The 25,514-nt window shown below is 35.4% G+C and overlaps 1 protein-coding gene across 6 annotated transcripts in view; it reads left to right on the forward strand.

Annotated features, from left to right (window-relative positions):
* The window catches only part of LOC5567517 (A disintegrin and metalloproteinase with thrombospondin motifs 9), a 745,053-nt gene that overhangs the window by 610,079 nt on the left and 109,460 nt on the right, over positions 1 to 25,514 (forward strand). For all 6 annotated transcript variants that reach the window (XM_021852717.1, XM_021852719.1, XM_021852718.1 and 3 more), the window contains one exon: positions 14,246 to 14,366. In XM_021852717.1, the coding sequence (XP_021708409.1) occupies positions 14,246 to 14,366 (121 nt within the window). The remainder of the gene's footprint in view (positions 1 to 14,245; positions 14,367 to 25,514) is intronic.

The raw sequence follows: 25,514 nt of genomic DNA on the forward strand, positions 1-25,514 counted from the left end.
GCGCTCTCGGGCTAGGCATTGGAAATAAATAGAAAGCGTTGTATTTGGATGGGCATCTAAATCTTCCGAAAGAGGGGCACTTTGCGAAAAAGGACCACGTGATTATTGAGCTGAAATCGAATTCAAGTTAACTTCTGGGTCCATGAGTCCTCTCATGACGTAGGAGTAACGCGCCCTAACTAGAGATCAGGGAGTCGTGAGTTTGATTCTCACTGAGAAGACGTGTAACTTTTTCGCAAAACTTCACATCAATTTGTCCATTTAATCCAATTGCAAAGTATATGTAATGTTTAGCTTTTCGGTAGTTGTTATAGCACGTCTAGTTTTTGAGATATTGGCTGTTAAAAATGCAGAATTTGTAGATTTCAAGTCAACTTGCATGCAAGTCTAATAGCTTGTATGACAAATTATTTGATAATTTGCCACATAATTCATGTGTTAAAGAATACTTATCAACATGAATCATAATTTTTTCGACGCTCAAAAGTTATTCTTCAATGATTTAGAAAAGAATTGTATTTTGCCGTATAAAAGAAGCAACGAATTTTGTATGGAGACAGCAAGCATGTTCAATCCATGACAGCGATTTTATTTATTCGTGCATTTGAAGTCAAATTATATCCTAGTTAAAGTCCTATTTTGCATGCATGTGAACAACAATAAAACCTGTGTTTTATACAACTTTGGTCACCTGTAGCTTTAACTGTGACCTGTTGGAATATTTCTGAGAACGGCATCAGATTCAGCAAACCCAAATTGACTAGAGACACATAATATGATCCGTGTCTCAAGCAAAATGTTATTTGTTTACGCTGTGTAATCATCTATAGCGAAAATCGATTGAAAGAAATCGTTCACTAGGCTGCGTTACTGAAAGCGAGATATGACATATTTTGAAGGTATTACAACTGGAGTTCGCTGGTTGGAACACGACTAACGCATCTGGAGAGCAAATCGTTGCAAAACGCACTTATAAATGCGAGTTTGTTTTATATATGGAGACTTCAATGAGACGGTGCTCAGACGTCAGTTTGACATTTACTCGTGACACTCGAGTGCTTTTAGTTGATTTTTTTTTCTGTCAGGGAACTTCCAACCATAAAGTCATTCAATGTGTTGGAGCCCCAACGAGCGAACTTCCACTGCATATTGAAAAAATATAGAAACATACAGAATGTAAATTCGTAAATCTTTCATGTGTGAGTTTTTGCATAATTTAGTGCAATAACTCACACATGAAAGATTTACGAAAAGTACTTGTTTAGGTCTATTTTAAGAATTTGAAACTGAGCATGTAAGGCAAAATGTGCTGTACATAGAACATCCTAAGATCTAATTTTGCTAGATTTATTTTACGTAAAAAAACTACAATTGCGAGTTTGATCTAGTTCTAGAAAATGATAGTACTAAGAATAACTAATTATTTCATTATCTATACCAGGGGGTTTCAGCGTAGTAAGCTCGCGGAGCACTTATTGCGTAACCATTGGAATCCGAATTTTTCACATGCCTAAATCGATTCCATAATTCTGAAGTAAGATTTATGTTTTTCATTTGTTTATTCATTTTAATTCATTAAATGCTGCTAATTATTTCTTGTATAAGAAATATGCTTTCCTTGATCAATCTTTCCACCGGCATCTTCATTTTTTAATCACAAATATTTTCAAATCGCGATAACATCTATAATTTGTATCTTTTTTCACAAGTTATCACAAATATTTCCTTGCTTTGTAATCGGTGTCAATTCTGATCATTGGTCACCGGACTAAGGAAATAATACGCATCAAAGAATTATTTAAGAAGGTCCCCAAAGAATTTCTGAATATCTCCGGAATCAGATGACCAATGATTAAAATCGAAACAGATTATAAGTGTTTTAAGGACTGGATGAAAATGTTGTGCAACAATCCGGAAAACTAATTGAGTGAATTCAGCATCCTAATGAAATTATTTGTTGGATTTCCGCCAAATATTCCAAATTCGATGATTGCATATGACATTTTTCTTGCAATTTAGATTTTTTTCGATTTTTTTTTTGTTTTAGATCGGTAAACCAAGGAGATTTTGTAGCGATAAATCCCTAATTATGAGGAAGACTCTTGAAATTCTATGTTTCAGCATCTACTATGACATCGACAATGATTAATTGGAATCTCCCCTCAAATTTACAAGAGTATGAACAGTGGGTTAAATGAAAACTTTATCGATTAGTCACAGCCAACGAATTACTAATCGATTGAATATACAGCGTGAACAGTCTTTATCATAGTTCTTTTAAAAATTCTAGATGTGGCTCGGTTTGGCACTCATTTTTCACATAATGTTGGAATATTTTCAAGAAAAGCGTTAAAAGTGTCACGGAGCACCTGTCAAGACTTCGCACCAAGTGCTCCGGGGAGGACGATCTGAAAACCGCTGATCTATAACTGTTGTATGTCATCATGAGGAATGAAGAAGAGTGATAGAGTTAATAGATTGCTAAAAAGAGACTTACAATTATAAGAAATCTGGGATTAATCCAATGCCTTCGTACTTCACCATTAGACCATCAGCAAATTTGTCTCGAAATTCGTTTAAAAATAAAATGAATTTATGTTTTTTTTTTAAATAAATACTGAAGTTTTTTTTTTCAAGAATTCATAAGTGATTTTTGGTGGAAATATTCACAATGTTAAGATAGGCTCTTACTTTGAAGGAAATAAATATTTGAAGAAGTCGGTGAAGTAATTCCAAATGGATTCTGAACATCCTGGTGGAAATTGCACTTGAGTTTTCTGAAACGATTCCTGTTGTGCAATGAAGAAAAATCTAGCGAATATTTTGATAAAATTTATGAAGAAATTTCTTGCAAATCTTATAATCTTATAACAAAATTAAGCTTTTCTATTATATATTTTATTAAAAAAAAATTTCAAAGTAGTTCAACTGAAATTTTCTGGAATGTTCGATGTATTTATGGACTTTCGCCCTAAATCACAAAGTATCTTCTAGAAATTCAAAGGGTATTCTGTAGTGATTCGAAAAAAGAGGTTTCAAGCGGACTTTTCAATACAATAACTGGCAACGTACCGATAATTCCCAACTCACTGATGGCTATTATGTAATATTTTGACAAATTATCTAAAATACTTTCTGGTAAAGTAATCTCAAGTGATTTCTAAAGAAATATGTAAAATAACTTATGAACTTACCTCTGAAATAAATGTTTACTACTCATGAAAATCTTTAGAAGAATTTTTTGCATAATTTCAAAAGCTTGCATTCAAATAAATTTGAGTATTTTTAATGGAATTTGTGGCATAGTGGAAAATGCTTTTATAATAGAAAACAATCCTAAATTTTTGTGTCCGGCCATTTGACCGAATTAATTTTGGCCAAACGTCACTAGACCGAATGCGGTCTGGACGAAAAGGCCTTTTGGCCGATTTCCGTTTAGCCGATTGTCGTTCGGCCGAATTACGAACAGGCTTCTTCCTTGCTCTTGACTTAGCCTCTTTCTCCGCCTTATAATGATCAACTACAAAAGAGGAGCGATTGTACCCTCACACACAAACTGAGCGTACGTACTCTGCGGGAGGAAGAGTTTACACGTTTGTGTTTGCTTATTTTCATTCCCACAGTGGTAAGTGGTTGTTTTGACATCCTCAGCGCAAGGAGAAGATTTTTGTTCCTGTCTGGGTGAGAGCATTTTTTACCATTTCTCAGTACGGGGAAGAGCATTTCCAGACAGCTCTTTGTTCCCTCTTTGCAACTCTATGTCCAAACGAACAAAGAGGAAAGCGAAATTACGCTCTTGCGTTGACAGACAATCCAATCTCAGTTCACCCCAAAAGCAATGATAATGTGTTTGCCGAGTTTTTTTTCTTTTTCCGAGTTTCGCAGTAAGCAAGAGCTGTCAAATCGAAGATGTGCATTTTGGCTAGATTCTACATTTCTCTCTACTCTCTCAGCCACGGATTCTTCAAATGAACATCGAACGCTGACTCACAATTGTTGTGAGCGTACGAGTTTGCCCCATCTACCAGATCGAGATGAGCAAAATAAAGCCTGACTGCGAACTAAAAATTCATTCACATTACTACAACACTGGTGTGTTGGACATAACGTTTATATTACATTATGCCGTCTGATCGACTATTTATTTTGTAGATGTCATGTTTGTCCCTTAATTAGAGCTATATATAGATAAAATATCAAGAAAGATAAAATCGACTTGTTAATTTAGGACGGAGCTGTGAATTCCACACATCGTGTCGAGACTCTCGACTAATGGCTGGTTCGTTTCTAGAATACCAACGGTGTGCTAAAGTGGACTTTTGAAAATTTTCATCAGATTTTTTTCTTTTGTTGAACAAAGGCTTTTCTTTCGAGTTTTACTGGTTTCATTACTATTGGAAAATATTCATATTCAAAATTTACTTCTTGTAAATCATTGGTAGCTCTTGATAGTTATACTGCTACAACGATTATTTTGTATTACATTTGCTTGAACTTTCATAAAAGATTTTTCCTTTTTTTGATCATGGGCATAAACATCTTCCAAAACTTACTTTTTTCATATATTTTTGGCATTTAAGCTTATAATACGTTCAATCTTCAGTCTTCAGTCTTCTTCAAAACACACATGTTTCTATTAAATTTCTGTCTTCAAATTGCATACTGGCGTAATATATAATAACATTTTCATCCGAGAATTTGCCTACCTGCATAAAATGGCTGTTTTACAATTTATTCACTTTCAGCGCTTGTTATTTTTTCAACTGCTAGTCACTAAGTGCTGGTAATTTGTATTTCATTGAGGGATCATAATATTTTTTAGAATAAGCTGTAGTATGCAATATAGCCTCGAAACTCATTAGTCTGGGGCTAAACTGCCCATAAAGGCATAACTGTTCCATATGGAAAAAGTATGAGAAAAAAACGCTCAAAGTTTGAATTTCGCTTTCTCATACAAATGTTCATAATTTTCTAATACATTTTTGCATACCATACCATATTTGTTGAGTACAACCACACAGCATACTTATTTTACTAATATTGATCAACAAAAGATAAGCTTGGACGTAATTCAAGTTTTACAGGTGCTATTGGGGGTTGAAGATCATATAGTAATGCCTTATTTTTCAATAGGGGACTACACAAACTTCATATTTTTCCGCAACATTTTCAACCAAAGCGTGTATATTTGTATATGCATAGTTGAGTATATATTGAAACATGAATGTTTTTACGTCGCAAAAAAAAAGTTGGTTCGAAATTCAATATAAAAAAGTTATGCTTTTATGGGCAGTAAAGCATGTGGTCATTTTTTTATTTTAAGTTTACGTGGTCCTTTATCGAAACAAAAATTTAAAAATTTGTGTAGACCGTGGTGTTTAGTTAGACTCCTTCTCCCTCCATTAATAGTCAAGTGGTTTATGGATGGCTTAAAACTATTTTTGGCCAAACGGCATTCGGCCAATTGACCCTTTCGGTCAAATGGCGTTTGGTCGACTGGCATTCGGCCAAACGACCCGGAAGCGCAGCATTCTTCTGTAGAATTTATTGATTGCATTTGTGGTGGAAAATCTTATGAGATATAAGTGTGGTGCTTGAAACACCTTTGGTAAAATACACAGAAACTCTAAATAAATTACCATAATTCAGGATATTATTTAAAACATTTCTCGATTACTTTTTCAAATCGACGTAAGTAACTTCCATACGGTTTTGAGAAAATTAATTCAGAAGTAGCACAACCTGTCTTCTAAAACTGTTTTAAAATGAATCACCTTTTTAACATTTTTTGTAGACTTTCGTCTGCGGAACACGTAGAATCGATAAAATAAAAAAGTTTGTATACTTTTTTTACTAGAGTCTATTTGAATAAGTTTTCGAGAATTCTTCTATAAGTATTCGCATGAGCAGAGCATGAACATTGATGACCGTACAATTCGTATTTGCTACTCCGTGATTGACAAGAATCATCAAAATTGTAACGGAAACCAACAGATGTAGCTTGGGAGTAGCATACCATCTTCAATGTACATTTTCGAGGACTCTGAAATTAGTAATGTCAATAACGGCGCTAGCCACGTCCCTCCGGCATCGGGGAAGGGAAGGAATGTTAGTGTAACATCCATTGTTACTAGAGACCGAGTATACCTCTTCAAAAATGTTCATGGATGCCACGGGAAGCAGTTTTGTTAGTGGGAGGGCTTCAAAGCTACATGATCAGGATTGATCTTGGTTATTACAGACATGAAACGAGCTCACCAGTAATCCATCCTCGACTGAACAGCTACAATCGCAGCGTCAACACGTATAAGCATGAATATAAAATAACTCCGATGGCACGCGAATGAAGTGCTAACTGAAAAAAAAAATCACTCCGAGCGCGCGAAAAACTAATCGGACAGCATGAGCCTTCACAAAGCACTCTAAACATTTCTTCTACAAGTATTCTCCCAGAAAATAAATATTGCATGAATGTCAATATAAATCTCCCTAGGATGTCTTCAAAAATGTTATTAAAAGAAAACAGCAAACCCAGAGCTTTTGGAGATGATATGCGTGCATATTGTATATGATGAAAAATGGTATAGTGGTTGGGCAAAAGTTCAACTTTAGTGCAAGGCTGGTAGCAATCAGAGGCCAAAAGAATAGTGACTTTAGTGACCAAAATGATCAAAATAGTGACAAAATAGTGACCGAGAAGTGGCCTTAAAGTGACTTCAAAACCAGAAGTATTAGTCATAGAATAAACCAGAAACGAAAATACGTTCTATATTGATATTCACGAATGCACATATTGGGTAAATTTAGAATGTAAAGAACAGCAGTACCGTAATTTCGGGTGAAATTGATCATTTTTCACTGTTTTTTTGGTATGCTTTCGAAAATTTTGTCAATACCAAACAACTAAGTGCAGGAAAACAAGTACGACGGTGAACCTCATTGGCTCATGCACCGAAATTTTCTAACAAATGTGATGTTAGTGCCGAAAATCAGCTCTAAAATTAAAAATCGGGGAATCCCTTTTCGGGGTGAAATTGATCACTTGTCAATGTGATTATTGTTAGTTATGAAATTAACTTTTTGCAATTTGTCATCGTAATAGGCTGTTTTTCATCACGCCAATCTGTCATAAAACGGCCTACTTTCCTGCACTGAAGTATGCAGTGCGGGAATAGTCATTACGCAACTGAAATCAGTGCTGTAATGATTCATTACGCAACTGTTTTGAGTTGCATAATGAATCATTACACAACAATTTTTCAGAAATTGTAAAATAATGGTGAGTGCATTCCGATATAATTTCTGATGCTCCCAAGTGGATTTCTCTACTCTGTAGCATAAAATCAAATTTTTCAACAAAACGAGCAAATTGATAAGAGTTTTGATAGTAAAATCTGTTTTGGAGATATATTTTTAGCATCCTCACAAACTGGGGCGGGCGATGTGAACAGGATCAATCGTGTCGCGCGTCGCTCGCGTGGCATGATTTATTAGTTGCGCGGTTCGCGAAGCAGGTTAGTAGTGTTTGATCCTTAGCTCGCGTCAAATAATTTATCATGGTCTAATCGCTTAGCAAAGTGAATCCTGTGACCCAACGATCCTCCCCATTAACAAACATCCCTCCCAGTAACCTTTGTGGAGATGCAGAGGTAAACACGGTCTCCAAATAGCAAAGGTTACACACTAACATTCCTTCCTCCAATCCCATTTGACTGCAAGGACGTGGCCGGCGCCGTTATTGACCCTGTATAAATAGAAGCACTGAATTATGCACACTGAAGATGATTATGGCCAATCCCAGTCGAACTTCTAGTTGATTCTTTATGCATTTTCACTGACTTTGGTCAATCACGGAATAGCAACCATTGATATGTGTAGTCAGTCTAAGCTAAGCTAAGCTAAGCTATATTTTTAGCATCCTCACAAACTTTCAGGTTAACACCATGTCCAAATCCAAGGTACAATTTGTGGCAGAATTTCTGTAAAATTAAAACCCTTTCTTCTAAGTAAAAACTTATAACACAAAAATCTACAATTAAACTGTACGTTACAATAAATGAATTTCTGAAAACAATTATATCGTAAAACTCGTGAGGTTACAGGATTCATATGTTCTACGACCCTGAAAATGATCAATTTTGCACCCCCGCTAATTTGGACGGTACCTCATGCAAACCATTTGAACTTAAATACTTAAAACCGTGTTACTGTTTAGCCTTCTGGCTGTTTTGTTTTGATTCAGCGTTTCGTTTCACAACGCTCCATTTGACTTCATTGCATTCCATAAGCTAAATGACTGTTTAATCATTTTTTTTTCTGAATGAATCGGAGGTCAAATTAAAAAGTGATCAGATTAAAAGCGGTCAAATCAATTGGGGTATCTAGTACTTAAATTGTAAACAAACAGTAAACGATTGAAACCGCATATGTGTTGTTAAAATTTATTAACAGTATATTTAACGTTAGGGAATCGCCACTGATATCACTATAAACAGTTTAAATTCACTTTCTTCAGGAGGAAATCTCCAGAGAAATTCCTGGGGAAATCCTCAGATAAATTTTCTGAATAAATCCCCGAAGCAATTTGTAGAAGAATTCCTGGACAAAATCTCCGGTGGAATTGCTATTGGAATGCCTCTGAGAAACTTCTGGAGAAAATTTCCGAAGGATTTCTTAGAAACAAATGAAACAAATTCTTAGAATTCCTGGTGGAAATCCTTAAGGGATTTTCTGAAGGAATAACCTGAAAGAATTTCTGGACGAAATCTACGAATTTTTGATAGAAATACCCGAAGAGATTCCTGGAGGAAACTCCCGAAGGTATTGCTGCAGGAAATCCGCGGATGAATTCTTGAAAGAAGTCCCCGTAGAAAATCAAAGGGGAAACTACTGGTGGGAATACATGGATTAGTTCCTGGTGGAAATTTTGTTAGACACATCGGAACAACTTCGCTAGAATTTCTGGAAGAGCTCCTGGAGGACTCTGTTGGAGAACTTCGTTGAGAAATCTTTAAATGTATTCACGTAGAAATTCTTGGATTCCCCGGAAAAATAGCCTGATGTTCGCTTTTCTTTTTAAATCACTCAACATTTGCACCCTCACCTCCTAGACTACAAAGCAATTTCAGGGACAACAATCCGAACTGGTAAACAAACATATGTCAAACCAGATTTGGAACAGCTCAAATTTTGGTTCAAATCCGACCAAAAATATACCAGGCTGCTAGCCTGTTCCAAAATAAATATAAAAAATGAAAATTGGTATAAAATAAAATTGAAACTTCATTTGCAACATCGGTTCAAGCTCCATTTTTTACTATGGTCCAAAAATTTGGACCAAACCTGTGATATAAATTTTCTTAACAAAATTTTGCCATTTTTTATGGGAAATGTTTACGAAATATTCACCTATTCCAGAAAGCTAGCCAGGATTCCCTATTTTTCTTGACGCTTGCATTTCTCAATCACACTATATTTTTCTTTATATATTGAAAAATATTCATTTTTTTATGGAGTTTGAAAAGCTCAACCAGGGTAAATTAAATGTTCAGCAGATCACGAAAATAGTGATTTTAGTGACCATTTTTCCGAAAAAAGTGACATTATTGACTTTATGTTGGAAATTGTGACTTTTAAGTGACCAGGTCGAAAAAAGTGACCAAGTCACTAAAAAGTGATTTGCTACCAGCCCTGTTAGTGGAATAATCAATATTTCCAGAAAACTATTAGAGTTGAAATGAAATAGATACCAGGCAGTAAACAAATTGGCAACAATTTTGCTAAATAAACTAGGGCCGAGATATTTACCCTCTTTTAGATAGGGGAAGATGGTTCAAACTGCTAACTTAAGCTAAATCTCATTTTACATGGATATAACATATAACATGGATATAATATATAGAAACTTATAACGTAACGCAATAGTACAATATTTTCTATGGCCGAATGGAATATTTTTCCTGAAAAACTGTTTGTTCGGCGTAAAATATTGATAATTAGGAAGCATTCAAAAACAGTACTTGTTCAAAATGCCAAATGGACGGCACAGAACGAATCAAAACCAAAATATTGGGGTAGAATGCACAGTTAGATTGTCATCATACTGTAGGGATGCTCTAATGTTTAGAATTTTTCGATATTTGAGCTGATGTGATAGAAAGAAAAAGTCGATTTATCCGAATATATTGGCATAGAAAATAAACTTAATTCCAAATTTAGCAATTCAAGATTACGACCTTCGGTTTGGAGAAATCATTGAAAACCAGTGCAATATAAGTATTTTCGGAACGGGCACGACGAGGGGATGACGGAAATCGATGTCAGACGCCATTTTGAAATCTAAGATGGCGACCAGAATATCAGGACATCCCTATCGTGTTCTTTCCTCAGCTTTGACCGAATCCGCATCGAGCTCAAGATGGCTGATTTTGTTGAGTCACTGATTATTTATTTATTGATTTCGATGCAGAAAACGGTTGAAACCGATCCAAAGTGTTGAATTTTCACTAATTAGAGCAATATGTTGTAGTGTATGAATATATTTGAGCAATGTTATGGCACTTGCTAGTGTAAAAAGCTTTTTTAGAAATCTGTGTTTGATACGGATTCACGCAAAGCTACCAATTTCTATAATAATTCTTTGTTAAGGAAATGAAAGTGACCAGAGTACTATGAATGATAATATACTACCAACGGAGTGATTTTAAGCATTTCCTACCCGGTAAGTACTATGAGTATTATAAATTTCATTGAAAAGTGAACTGGGCCATTTTACCCCATTAGAGCATTTAAGGCCACTTGGCTCTATAACTGCTTTCAAATTGATTGTCTTGAACGAGCCTTTCCCAGACGGTGGGACAAGAGTTCAATTCTAGTTTGGGGCAAAAATTCGCTGGCTGAAACACAAAATATCGATTCCCTCATGACAGGCATAATTTATACCTCCTATTTTCAATGTGTTTTGCCTACAGCAGCGATAGGCGTGAGTTTCACTGGCTTCGCTGACTGTGATTTTCTACGCTTGCCTACTGTAGTGTGAATCTCAGAACTTGTCCCAACTCTGACTATGACATTTATTATATTAGTTTTTAATTGAGCTACAAATCTTAAAAAAAAGCTCTTGTCCCTTTCCAACTTTCGCCCCACTTACTTTACAATGCGAGTGCATAGATTTTATTGCGAATTATTCTGTAACCTAATGACACTTCAATTATGATAACGAACAATATTTCACAACTGCTATGGATTGACTTGATTTTTTTTTTGTACATGTTTACGAGACGAAACGAAATATACGATTGAACTAGAAAAGTAGCGTCTTTTGCGAGGAAACTCGTCATTCAAACGATGGCATCCATCATGACGGTGATGCGGGTGTAATGCAACTTGTATAATTAAATGACTTTAAGTCAATCCTTATGCGACTTCTGTTAGTCTGCGAACTTAGGAAATTTATCCATCTGCGAGTTATTCTCTGTGTGGCTTTCAATTACCCGTCTGAAAACCTTATTATGGCATAATTTCTATAAACTGATATTAACATTCAGTTGTTTGTTAGGCATTCAGTCTTGTAAATTCGAAGAAAAAACACTATTTTCCAAAAATGCCGAAAAAAAGTTGTTCACTATCTTCTCTTCTTCGCTTTGTGTGTTAGTCTAAAATACTTCCACAGTTCTGAACCGAGAGCAAAAATGAGGTGATATTTCTTACAAGATCCTTGAGAGATTTCTCGGGAGTAACATAGAGAAATTCTGACAGAATCATTAGTAAATTGCTGGCAATAATATTAGAAGCTGTCATTTCTAGGAAAATTCTAAACGTTCTTCATGAAACTTTCTGGTGGATTTCTGACGAAAGAATTTTGACAAGACTCTTATCAAATTAATCAAAATGCTACTGTGAGAAATCTATCGGCGGAGTTCAGAACAAAATCGAAAGATTTCTAGTAGTAACTTCTTGGTATTGATCTAAAGCCAAACTATCTTGTGAATATGATTAGATAAATTTCTTGGAATAGTAGACTTCTAGATCTATTTCTTGAGATGAATATACTACGGTGCCAGACCATAAATTTTATATATCTGCAAAACCTATCACTCGTTTATGCTGGAAAATCAATCGATAAGTTACAGCGTGCTATTCGGTTCTATAAATTTATACTCTTGATAACTTGCGTCAGGGTCCGATGCATCTTCAATTTTTTTGTAGCAGCATACAAGAGTTCTTTCTCGTACTCAAGTGGTTTAAACTCCAATCGAGCAATGTCATAGCAAGATGCAGCTCCACGTCTCAGTTTTGAACCGTTACGCAACAGTTGTCATTCATCAATGGAGCTGCGGAATATGTGTCAAGTTAATAAATTAACCCACCTAAGCCATTAATCAATCGGTTCCCTCTCGATTCGTTCTGCACCAACGCACAAAAAACAAAGATCAGCTGATCCGTCAACCACCTTCATATGTCCAACAAAACCAGCATCTTTTAAACGGGTTCCATTCGTTCAACTCACTCTACTAGAAAAAAAACCTACTACCAACTCCTTCCTTGCCTCCGGCATCCGAATACAATCAATCAATTTTCATGTAAATGAATTTGTTTAGCAACACCACGTTACCCACTCGTGGTTGGAAATCCTCCTACGGCCACAAAAAAAAAATACAACTGCAACGAGGAGTACAAATCTCGACACCATCATCAGCAGAAACAAAACAGGAAAATTCAATTATTCACGCAATTATTACCCTCTCTGGAACCCCATTTGTAGCAGCAGACCCAACGGCGCTCGACGGTACTTGACCGCAGAAGCTACCCTTATCCGAACCAGAAGGGTTGAACAGCCACTTCAGGAGCGCACTTGTTGCAGTCCATCTCCTTCACTGATTAATCGCTCTCACTTGAGCGTGTAAAAATTATCTTGATCCAATTGAAGGAGCGCTACTGCCTTGAAGTGTTGTTGCAATGCCATACATACTTACAATCTGTATTGAGGAGGCGGTAGCGCGTCATAATTCATCTCCCTCGCAGGGGAAAAACGTCGAACCAACCACGGCACTCTCCGACGGTTAGTACACTGAAGCTTCCATTTACGTAATGGGTCGGGCAGAATTCTCGCCTTCGAAGTTGAAAGTGAATTTTCATACAATTTAGTCAATTTTCAATATAATTTCATATAATGAGCCAAGTTAGCTCAACGATAAGGTCGATATGGGTGATTTGAATAACTCCTTTAAGGTGAAGATGCATCGAAGCCAAACCTCGAATTTTCAAGAGCACAAATCTAGAGAACCTGACAACTGTTGGTGCTGAAAATCTAATCGATCGGTCACCACCAGCGAGTGACCAGTGAGTAGCATTTTCAGCACAAACGGTTGTCTGGTTCTCTAGATTTGTGCTCTTGAAAATTCAATGTTTGGCTTCGATGCATCTTCACGTTAAGTAAAGGTCTACAGATCTACAAGGATAACAAGTAATCTTTTCGAGGTTTTTGATCAAGGTCGATATCCGATACAAGTTTATTTAAATATGTTCCACAAAGTTTTTTGTTCAAAGACAGTTTAAGATTATCCAAGATCTGTTTAAATAATTTGTCTTCAGATCTTATAAAAAAAAAGAAAAATATTCATTGGACTTCATGAATAACCTGAATGAGTAGTTGAAATCAAAACAAGGTAGGTCCTGTTTGTATGAGTCTTGAGAATGAATATGAGATTTTCGTTTTTGCCTGTTGATCCGAAAAACTGTACTCAATCGATTCCTTGGATAACCTTGAGCAATGCAAAACAATGTCAAATGCTAAACTATATAGATTAAGTATGTTTATCCGAATCTGCTTGAATATAATCCTCACTCCTAAATTTCTGAGTGATCTTTTGTTACGCCTGTATGTCCAAGGGAGCTTTTGGATAACCTTAAACAATCTTTGAACTCGAATGCATACAAATTATATATGAACGTAATATTAAGTAAATGGAATTCACGCAAATGCAGATTTCAGTGTAACCGTTATGGTGCTACTAACTGCCCTCTGCCACGTATCGGAATCTGTCGATCGATGGTACCATAAATCTCAACGGCCTTTCCAGACCTGGCCTGGCCTCGTTCCGCTTTAGGACCGCCGCGCAACTTTGACACACGTTTGCTTCCCGCCAATAGATTCCACACTTGCCTTATTATTCCGACGCTATTTTAGGACCCGTAAGCTCTGCGAGCTCTAATAATTCTCATTTTTCTCCCTTTCGCCCAACAGGTTTCCAGCATTTACGCCGATGCCAGCATTGGAAATTCAATTAAGATAGCAGTGGTGCATATCTTGTACCTCCACCAGGACTTGGCCGCACACAGCACGCTGGATCTGAACGGCAGCAAAGGTAGGACTGGGATGTCGGTGATCAACCGAGAAGAACGAGGAGACCGGGGTTAGATCGAATGCCATTATTCAATCCATATTTATTGTTATCTGGAACCAAATTTGTTATGTTTCTCCGCTGGGAGCGATTGTCACGACACGTGTGGTGCTTGTGCCACTTGGGCTGGCAGATTTCTGGGAATGTTGTTGGACAGTAAGATTGATGCATTTATTGGATGCTGAATTGTAGATAGGCCCTGTAATGCCTCTATCAGGGTCACGATTTGTGACACCCAACAATGTTTGAAACAACTCTCTGAATAAGCTGTTCGATATATTGTGATACTCACACATTGTTTGTACAGAGAAAGGCTAAAGATGTACTCTGAATGAAACTTCTACATTTATCCTACATTCATTGATTCTTTATAAGTTTATCTGCATTGATCGATTTCTCCTCATCGTGTCTATCTTTACATTGCTGCAGAAACCTGATTCTTTTTTTCGTAACATATTTTGTGTTGTAATATGAAGAATCATTACATAGTGCTTCATGAACAAGAAACATTAGAAATTTCTTCATTTGGCAAAGTTTTTAGTAAATGAGAGTATCGATAAAGAGAAATCGATCATATCAGATAAGCCCTTATGAAGGAATAGTGTCGAACTAATATATGCCATCCATTAACTACCGTTTTGCTTCGAAATCCGGACACTTAAGCACTTTGGAGCATTTAACAGTGGATTTATTCATAAATTTGGAGCCTATTGAATATGGTTTTCAGATTTTTATCGAAATAAATATGTTTTTCACATATTAGTTGATTAAAAAAAGCTTTAAATTTGGACAAAATCCCTAAAAATATTGAAATTGGGAGATGTGTTATGCTTCGAAATCCGGACACTTTTGCTTCGAATTCCGGACACTTGAGTTTTGTCATTAAACATCATTCGAAACATAATATTTGTGAAAAATTACATGTAAATAAAGCATCTTAAATGATATTCTTTTTTGGAAGTTATATCTCCATTTGTTTTGCATTATATGAATATCTAGAAAATACCTCAAAAAACTTCGTAAGTTAATCTGAAGTTCTTAATCATTTTAATTTTTCCGTAGACTCTCATAGTCTTATGTATGTTATTTTAAAATTTTGTAGTCAGGTTATTCTTTATTAATTACCATAATATTCACAATTGTGCTGAAGTTACCTATGATGTGTGATAAATTAATGTACCCGTTATTGGAAATTTAATACGCATCAGCAATCTATTTTTCGGTAGTTTAATCTCCAAATGAAATCTAAACTTTATGGAGAACATAGAAGAGTTCAATTTAAAAAAATGACAGGTATCAAGAATGCCATCACCTGGTATTTGTACTGTTGATATCTATGTAGGACTGAAATAAGTGATGTTATTGTTAAGAGAGATCCTATTCTCAGCAGATAAATAAAACCATTGAATTTTCAGAGAGGTAATCCGTTTATCATATTCACTTTTAATAACCAATGAGTGATTGTGGCTTGACATTTGAGTGATTTACTTAAAATAGTATGTAGTTTACACTCAAATATGATGCTTTTGTGTGGTATGTACAATTGACTCACAATAAGTCTGCACTGGAGCACATATATCGTACTATTTCAGTGTATAATTTGACTTTTCTTTCAATGTGGATTCGAAAATTGGAGTATCACTTTGCAGTTCAACACGTTTGAAAGATTAATATTTACTTCGCAATTTCTCAAATAAAACAATCAAAACTAGAACTGGTTTCATCGTCGTTACTATGCTTTAAAAACTGAGTTTCTCATCTAATTTGTAGAACAATGATTGAGTCCTTGGTCGAATTCTATAAGCCAGGTACATGTTTATTATTCTATTTATTGTTAAAATACATTATCATATCACTTTCATCATATAAATGCGCTTTGTAGTCTTTCACAGTTCATCTTCACGTTAGAAATCGCGTTTAAAACAATCTTCATTCCTTAACCATGTATAGAACTTATCTATATACAGTTATACAGTTCAATGACGTGTCTTCGAATAGTTGTTCTTCACGATTAAGTACTTTCACGTCGTTCGAAACCACCAGACAAAGGGAAATATAACAGATTTCTATAATAAACATATCATTAGTAAACGGTGGTATCCAAATCTTGTTTATTTTTACTTACCAGAAGTTTTAAACATGAGCGTTCGGCATTTGAAACATATCATAATTTTGCCTCGAAATCCGGACACCTGCAATTTATATTAAAAACACATACTTTTTCAATTTTCAAAAACTTTCCACTACATTTCTTACTTACTCGAATACAATTTCACCTATAAAAAAAAAAACTTAAAACAACATGTATAAGCTTTTATACTTTGAATAATAAAGATGAATAAATTCAACTGAATTTTAACCAACTGGCTAAGCATTGAAAAAACAAGTCCCTACGATGACAAGCGATTATGTTTTTCATGTTTTACTGGTTATTTTCACCACCTACTACGATGTCAATACATTTAAAATGTTTAATTTTAATGTATTATTTGATGGGTAACCAACATTTACATTTAATTTAATTTTTAACATCAGAAAAGGCTTAAATTGTTCAGAGTGTCCGGCTTTCGAAGCGTCCGGGAATTCGATGCAAAACGGTACGTAAGGGTTTATGGGGGAAGGTGGGTCAGAGATTTCTTACGCGTCATACAATTTATTTTTAATTTTCATACAAAAAATCTTACCATGGGGGAAAGGGGGTTGACAAATCCCGAAAATTGTTTTTCGTAACAAAATAAAAAATAATAACTATGTAAACATTTGGGCAGTTCAAAATTTAAAAAAGTTTGAAAATTCAATCTCTCATATCTTCTATACCATCCTTATGATGAAACTGGTTTTCTGTGAAATTGTTAGCTTTTTCGGTGGAGATTTGAAGGTGGTCAAAAGACGATGTAGATTTATATGTTAATTACTATGCAGAAATTGAAAAAAAAAAGTTTAAAACACATTAGTTTTTACATTACAGTACTCCAGACCAGGATAAAGGAAGTTGCTGCAGAGAGCAATTAAATGCGACGGATGGGAAAAGAGATATTCATGAATTTGTTTGCTATATACAGTATTGGACAAAACATTTGCAACTTTTTCGATTTTCGATACAAAATGACCAACTTTGGTAAGCTATATCTCAGTTATTTATAGACCGATTTGAATGAAATTTTGACAGAAAATCAGACATAACTTGAATTTTAACATATATTTTTGAGAAATTTTCCCAATCACAAGTTCAAAAGCAGTAACGGTTTGACTGAAGCCAGTTTTTTGACGATTTTTTATAAAATAAATAACTAAACATATTGAAGGAATAGCTTCATGGTATCTCCAGCAAAGTTGTAGATTTTAACGAGGTGAACAAGTTTACTGAAGACAGCTTTTGTGTAGGGCTATCAGATTTTAAGATAAATAGTTTTGAATTTTTCGTCGAAAATCACACTTTAAATAAACCGTTATATTTTATAAACCCGTGATTGGAAAAATCACTCAAAAATATATGTTAAAATTCATGTTATATCTGATGTTCTGTGAAAATTTCATTCAAATCGGACGATGAATAACTGAGATCTAGCTTACCAAAGTTGGTCATTTTGTATGGAAAATCGAAAAAGTTGCAAATGTTTTGTCCAATACTGTATATATATATAAAAAAAACTTTAAAAAGATTAGTTTCTTCAACAACTTTCTTCATTAAAGTTTGAAAAATGAGTTTCTGTTAAGGAATGATAATTCTGTAATTATATTACATTGATTGGATTGGCACATTTCTTAATGGTAATTACCATATAAGCCTACAACGTCTTTGAGGGGGCCCACTGATAAATATGAAAACTTCACGTGACACTATTTTAGTCGTATGGATGATGAGGAAAATATAGAAAATTCGACAATCGAACTTTATTGAATTTTGAACCGCCCTGTTGTATGTTTTATTTTTAAACTAAAGTCGTCTCGATATTTATAACTCGATGAATTTTTCGGTCCAATCAAATTTCCGTACAATATGCTCTCCATAAGTCGATATTTCTATAACACGATATCTCCACTGGTCAATGTCACATGAGAGGTAAATTTCTCTCCATAACTCGATATCTATATAAAAATCCTTCTTATTCAGGAAAATTTGAACTAATTCTTGTTTGGAGGTGAATAAATACTTGCAAGTTGTAATGAAAGTTGAAAAACATTAAAATAAAAATATTGTTTGTTAGTAAAAATTATATGATTTTTCGATAATTTTGAGAAAAAGTTTCCCAATAATAGATTATAAAATACCGTTTTGATTCATATTACGGACACTTAAGGCCTCAATGAAGTATAACCCATCAGGAAGCATATAAAATAAATCAATCTCTATGATTCCTTTTTAACTTTCGAATGGTGGGTGAAAATTTTGTTTCTGATACATGAATGATTTTAAATAAATAGAAATGTGTGGACTTTTCACGATTCTTATTCCGGACGCTTCCTAACTTTTGCCCCATATTCCGGACACTTTGATTCAAATTCCGGACAGCTCATGAAAATCATAAAAAGACAAGTCAAATCATTATTTAAAATTGGCAAGCCTCTAAAGAGGCGTCTAAGGCAGATGAGTATTATAAATTTTCATAGATATCTATAGAAAATTTTGGTTAAAATGAACCTCGAAAGTGTGAACTTTTGAACATCAAAAATTGAAACATTTCATGTGAAATGTTTCCCATACAAAGTAGAGTGTCCGGAATTAGAAGCTGTCCGTAATATGAATCAAAACGGTACTACCAACAAAATAATATTACTTTCGTAAAGAAGTGATCATAAAAGTATTGGAAACATAGAATTTTTTTCCTTTGGTTTTAGATTTGTGTCTGTCGGTATATTCTATAACTCGATAATCCTATAAGTCGAAGGTCCCTTGAAAATCGAGCTATGGAGAGTCGACTGTAAATTGTAAACAATATAAAGAATGCCTTAACGTATGCTTTGACCAATAATGCACCTTTAGGGGCTATGCAAATATCGATATTATCGGGTCAATTTTATCGATATCTCTCAACCAAATTTTAATAAAGCTATTGTCGGTTTGATAATCAGAACAACATTTACTAATTACATTATTCTTAATATAGACTAATGATCCTCTCACACCACTGGTATACTTCTCACTCTGTACCTTAGGCGCCGTTCACAAATTACGTAACGCTCGAAGGGGAGGGAGGGGTAGGCTCAAGCGTTACAAGTCATACAAAATATTGAAAATTTTCATACGAAAAGCGTTACGGAGGGGAGGTCAAAAACTTCCAATTTTAGCGTTACGTAATAAATGGATGCTGCCTTATTCGAAAATAAAGCTTCAGAGTTTTTCGATTCAAAGTTACTGATTTACAGAAATAATATTATTTCGTTCAGTATGTTGTGAGTCTCGCACTATCAAAGTTACCCTTATTATCAAAAATATCCCGTGTTGCTACCCTAGCCGCACTACGTGAGATTTTTTTGTACCGTTTTTGACTCATATTCCGAACACTTAAGGCCAACAGTGACATTAAATGCATCTGATAGGCATGAATTAGCAGATATTTGTGAAAATTTAAATTTCTTCGCAAAACTTAACTGTTAGCTGTTGGGTGTGCCGATAATAAAGTTTAATTAAATAATTTTAGTATTGTTTCTACGTGAAAGTATGTAACAATATTTTGATTCAAATGCTGAACACTGTATTCATTCTGTCTCATATTCCGAACACCTGGATTCAAATTCCGAACAGCACGATTAAATCGTATTCAAATGAATGATTTCACAAATAAGTTTATTTGAGCTAGTTTGGGGTCAGTAACCCAAACTAGAGAATCATTACAAATTCCAAAGTATTAAATAGATTGAAAGACATTAAAATTGAAATCCAAATGTCTAAAATTTCCTGACAATTTGATGACATATTTCAGCGAAACATTTCAACCAAGTCGCCATACAAAATCGAGTGTTCGGAATATGAGTCTGTTCGGAAATTGAAACAAAGCGGTATTTGTCGTTCAGACAGGCTAACACCAGGTTTGGTCCATCTCGCCAACATTTTTTTTTTTCCTCACTGCGTTTATTGTGCTACCTAGAGTGCCTGTAAACAAGAGTGACGTCATGTTCCAGTTTTGACAGGTTTCCTGCTCGATTAAAACGCGGATTCTTATGGAAACGACAGTTCGCCGCAGTTTTGACATTGACGTCACTTTTATTTAAATCCACTCTGGTGCTACCTAGCGATCCTTTATAAGAAAGATTATGTAGCTGTCTTGTAAATACTCAACAATCCCAAATTGGGGAACTGTCAGCCATCTTATAACACTGGGGAAGAATCACTCGGAATGCGGCTTACTTCACCGGAGTTCTAACACTAAAGGACTTGAAGCGATTGGAAGACTGACGGCCACCGCCACATCATGCACACACTAATATTACGATCATAGCATACGTATGCATAGGCATATTCACATGACGTTCCAAAACAGCTGATCGGGAAGCTCTTTGATAGTTCTTCTATGAAAATGACAGCCTACTGTATGCACCGGTCCTCCACCGATGTAAACAAATGCATAGACGGACCTGTTACATGAAAAGGCCTATTACCGTCTCAGCTGTCAGCCAGTAAGGGTAAAGGTATTAAACATACGCATGTAAGGGGAAAGGTATTGATCATACACACCCCATATGTCATTTCTGTCAAAGCTGGCGTTTCTTTCAAAGTGTAAGCCAATCGAGCAGTGAGAGCTGTCAAACAAACATGCGCTATGTTTGTGTTGAACTTTTCTTGAGAAGTATTTTAACCCGCCTGACATTATTTCAGTAAAAGTTGTTTTGCATAGAGCAAAATATATGAAATATTTTCCTTTTTTGAATTTTTGTCAATGCGATGTTTAATTATTGATTTTTTTTTCCGCTGTTCATTAGTTTAGAAATGTAGCTCAAAGATCTATAACGATCTATAATCTACACTTTTTATCAAACATAAATTCATGTTCGTGGTACAATATTAATCTCTACGCCGAGCAAACTCAGCACTTCTAGTCTGTTGCCAAATCATTCCAATTTACTTCGGCGTATCTCTCATATAAAGGATCACTAGTGCTACCGAGCACAGTACTACCCAACTAACATTTATTGCAAATGTAAATATTCTCTAAGCCCTCTTTATACGGCTTGATACTGAGTGAAGGCGCTGTACATACAGACGAAAGCTTCTATGCGATCCTTTTACCAACAAATCTGGCAAATCTACTCAGCTATTTTTAAGCTGTGTTGGCAACTTTTATTCATACCGATCATTGCTCTATCTCGACAGTTATAAGACAAGTAGCTGTGTAACATCTTCGGAAGGCGCTTTCTCAACCTTTTCGCAACTGTTGAATAATTTTTATACAGCTTTCCTGTATTATCGGATTAAATATTATTTCCGGCAGCTTTCGGAATTGATATCATAAGTATCTGAATTTAATGTTCCCAACGTTACTCAATTAAAGTACCTACCACCGCTTAGAATCGAACTCACGATCTCTGCATCCACAAGTCTCGACGCTGTCCTTGCTGCCACCACAGTATATATCGAAGGCAAAGAAAACACACCGTTTTGTTCTACATCGAAAACGGTGCATATAATATTGCATAATGATGTTATAAGATGTTATAGCCACGCTTACACCACTTCATCAGACTGTAAAAGGGCGTGGAACGTCAAACGCAATGTTTACATCCTATAAGCTCATCTCAACGCCACAAGTTGTGGTTCTACAACTTACTGCTGTATGTTCGCTGTATAATTGACGACAAAGCGCTTCTTAATTGTATATTGAGCAGCATAACAAATCATATTGTATAGAAGCAGCAGGATTAATGATGGGGACTTTTATATCACATTATTATCACATTAAGCGATAACTGACGAAATTTATTCAGCTAAGATTTGTAGCTACAAAATGTTTGCGTTACAGCTGTATAAACGCTAATCGTTCTATTTTTGACAGACTTCATTTTGTGCTGCATTCGCTGCTTCAATTCAACTGTTATACAGCACAAAGCAAATAATCTTGGCTTATAGCGCTAAAATTGTTAGTTGGGTAGACGAGTTTTTCCGTGTTTCTGGCAGCTCGGACGATTCAGCTCATTGGGCCCAGAGCCAACCAGCGTACTCCGTCGTCTCACCAGGTCTCATTCTTAATCAAACTAGCAAGTGATAAGTTGCAATCGTCCTTCGATAGAAAGTTGTACCTGTGAAGAACATTAATAAAGTTAATGTACAGTAAAGTTCAAAGTGTAAAGTTAATCAAGTTTGGAATAAAGTTAGTCGTATGTGCAAGGTCTGCCTAGTGCTTGATTCAATTATTCTGCTATTTGCTGAATTCTTTGTGCCATCGTAGTATTTTTCTATCAAAACACAACAATGAAAACATTCAGATGGTTCTTTGTACTGACTTGAGCGTCCCGCTGACGGGAACAAACAATTTTGCCAGACATGTTATCTATTCAAATGAACACACCTCGAAAAGCGACTGATTTGAAGCTGCCGGACAGATTCGCCTTCACTTTTCATAGAGGTCCCCAAGCAAACTGCCACGAACACCAACGCACAATCAATCTTACACAAGTCGATTTCCTCAGAATGAAAATGTATCGATGTTTGTTTGACGTTATTGAGCTTTCGGTCAACAGCAGGCCAACAAGGAAGTGGTTGTTTTGCAGCAATTATGTTTATATTTGGATTCTCACAGCAAACAAAAGCAATGTTGTGACAGTTCTCACAGCAAACAAAGACAATTTTGTCAACATTGCACTACTACGCAGGCAACTGGATTGGTCTATGGGAAAGCTGCCGAAGAGGATGAAGCTGCCGACAATAGTCACACTGACAAGAGATATTCGAAGTGTTGTAAAAACATTTCAAAAAAGCTTTCAACAAGTCTGCCGGTGTGAATCGATTGAGCAGCGCATTAAGGTGAAGATGAATCGAAGCCAAACTTCATATTTCCAGCTAGTCATCAATCGATTAGGTTTTCGGCGTAAATCGACGTTTGGTTCTCCAGATTTCTGCTATTGAAAATTTTAGGTTTGGCTTCGATTCATCTTCACCTTAATATAAACAGACAAACACGTAATTTGTCTGCTGATATCCAAGAAAATTACAAAAGACTACCGGGATGGTTTGACCACATTTAATCTGAACACTTTTTAACGATTCATACCGACAGACTTGATAAAAGCTTTTTGGAAACGTTTTTACAGCGTTTCGAACTTCTCTGGTCAGTGTGACTATTGACGGCAGCCTCATTCTCTTCGACAGCCTCATTCTCTTCGGCATCCTCATTCTCTTCGGCAGCTTTCCCATAAAAATTGCAGTCGAATCTGTTCAGCAAGTAGAAACATTAACCTAAGAATGCTAATGTCGCTACTGTTCGTGTGACCAACATCTAGTTTGCCACGCTCTGACAGCTTAAGTATGACACTTATAGTCAAATCAATTCTGTTGACCAAAATAAAACATTCTCTCCTACATTGCACTACACAAACAATCAAAAACTTTCATGAAAAATTGTAATATAATAATTCTGTTTTGAGAACCAGTGCCACTTCTACTACTTATATTTCTATTGTTCAGCAGTTCCAAATTAATCGCATTTTGAGACGTATTCATCTGAATTGATGACATCAAATTACCCAATTTTCACCAAGCACCAATTTTCGATCTAGTACTAATTTTCGACCCATTCATACAATTTCAGCCTACTTTGTATGGAAATCCGGAAATTGGCACAGATTATTTGTGGATCGAAAATTAGTGTTTTTCCCCGAGCAGGCATTGCAGAATATGTTCTTAATTGGGTGATATTCAAAACTGAAAAGGCAATAGATGGCCCGTTTTCAGTGGTAGTAAAAACGAAATCCTGAAGCAAAGAAAGCACCATGAAAGATGAACTTAAAACAAAAAGTTATCTATTGACATTACACTTAATTTCTAATCACCATTATATCGATCCAGATTCCCAATTGCTAGTAATTTAAGTTTTTCATTATTTTCCATACGTTTTGACAGCTTTCGAATATCATTCTTCCAGGCGAAAATTGCGAAATTTGAGAATCCAGCGTAGCGCGATCAGTGAGTGAAATACAAACATCAGTGTCGCCGCTCGGCGGCCAGTGAAAGAAACTGAATGTTCGAAAAGTTGTTGTCTGTACTTTTTGCCGCTGGCGCCAACTGTTAGCGGTTATGAACTAAATAAACAGTCGTTACCTTATTGATTTGAAGCACGATAAAAGTCAGCGAAGAAAAACATCCCATTTGTAGGACTCTTCACAAAAACTATTCTCTCACTTTCACTCTTACATGAAATTTGTAAACAACAAAGCAAAAATCCCAAAATAAGTCAAAATCCCATTCAAAATCAAAACAGTGCAGAGCCCTGTAGCGGTCCATGATCGGCAATGTATCGCAATGAATTCAATTAGTATTGAAACTAACGATGAAAATCCATAATAATCTGATAATATTTTTACGTATCCTTCAACTTGCTTTAATTTCATCATTCAACTATAATTTTTAATCTAGTATACCCTGTCAAAATATATAAAAATAAAAACAAATTCGCAACTTCAGCTTGGCACTTTTTCTTCGTTGTGCAAGTTTTAGCTGTGTATTTTTGAACTGACTTATCGGCATTGGGTCATTCGCGAAAGTGTGGATAAATGTTAGTTTTTCTACTTGTTCTGTTCAGAATAGTGAATGTGATGATAGATTTTGAAGTTTAATGAGTGAAAGTGGTGGTTTATTGTTTTACTTATTTGTTTCAAAGTCTAATTTGCTGCTGAAAAGGAATCGCTAAAGAAATTGTAGAAACTTTCTACAGCGGCTCCCGTTTGCATTGTTGTTGAAATCTTGTTTTTATTCAATAACACGAAAGAGCATGTTACTGCAACTAGTTTAGCAATTTTTTACGCTCAAATAACGGCTGTATCATGTTTAAACTTTAATTTAAAAATTGGTCCATAAATGAACCTTGACACTTTTGGTCATGTTTGACGTTCGCTTAGTCGACAAAAACACCACAGGGGTTTTAGTTTTAACTCTGGGGTTGTTCCTACACGGTAAAAAAT

The sequence above is a fragment of the Aedes aegypti genome, chromosome 3 (genome assembly GCF_002204515.2).
Source record: "Aedes aegypti strain LVP_AGWG chromosome 3, AaegL5.0 Primary Assembly, whole genome shotgun sequence".
Lineage (NCBI taxonomy): Eukaryota > Metazoa > Arthropoda > Insecta > Diptera > Culicidae > Aedes > Aedes aegypti.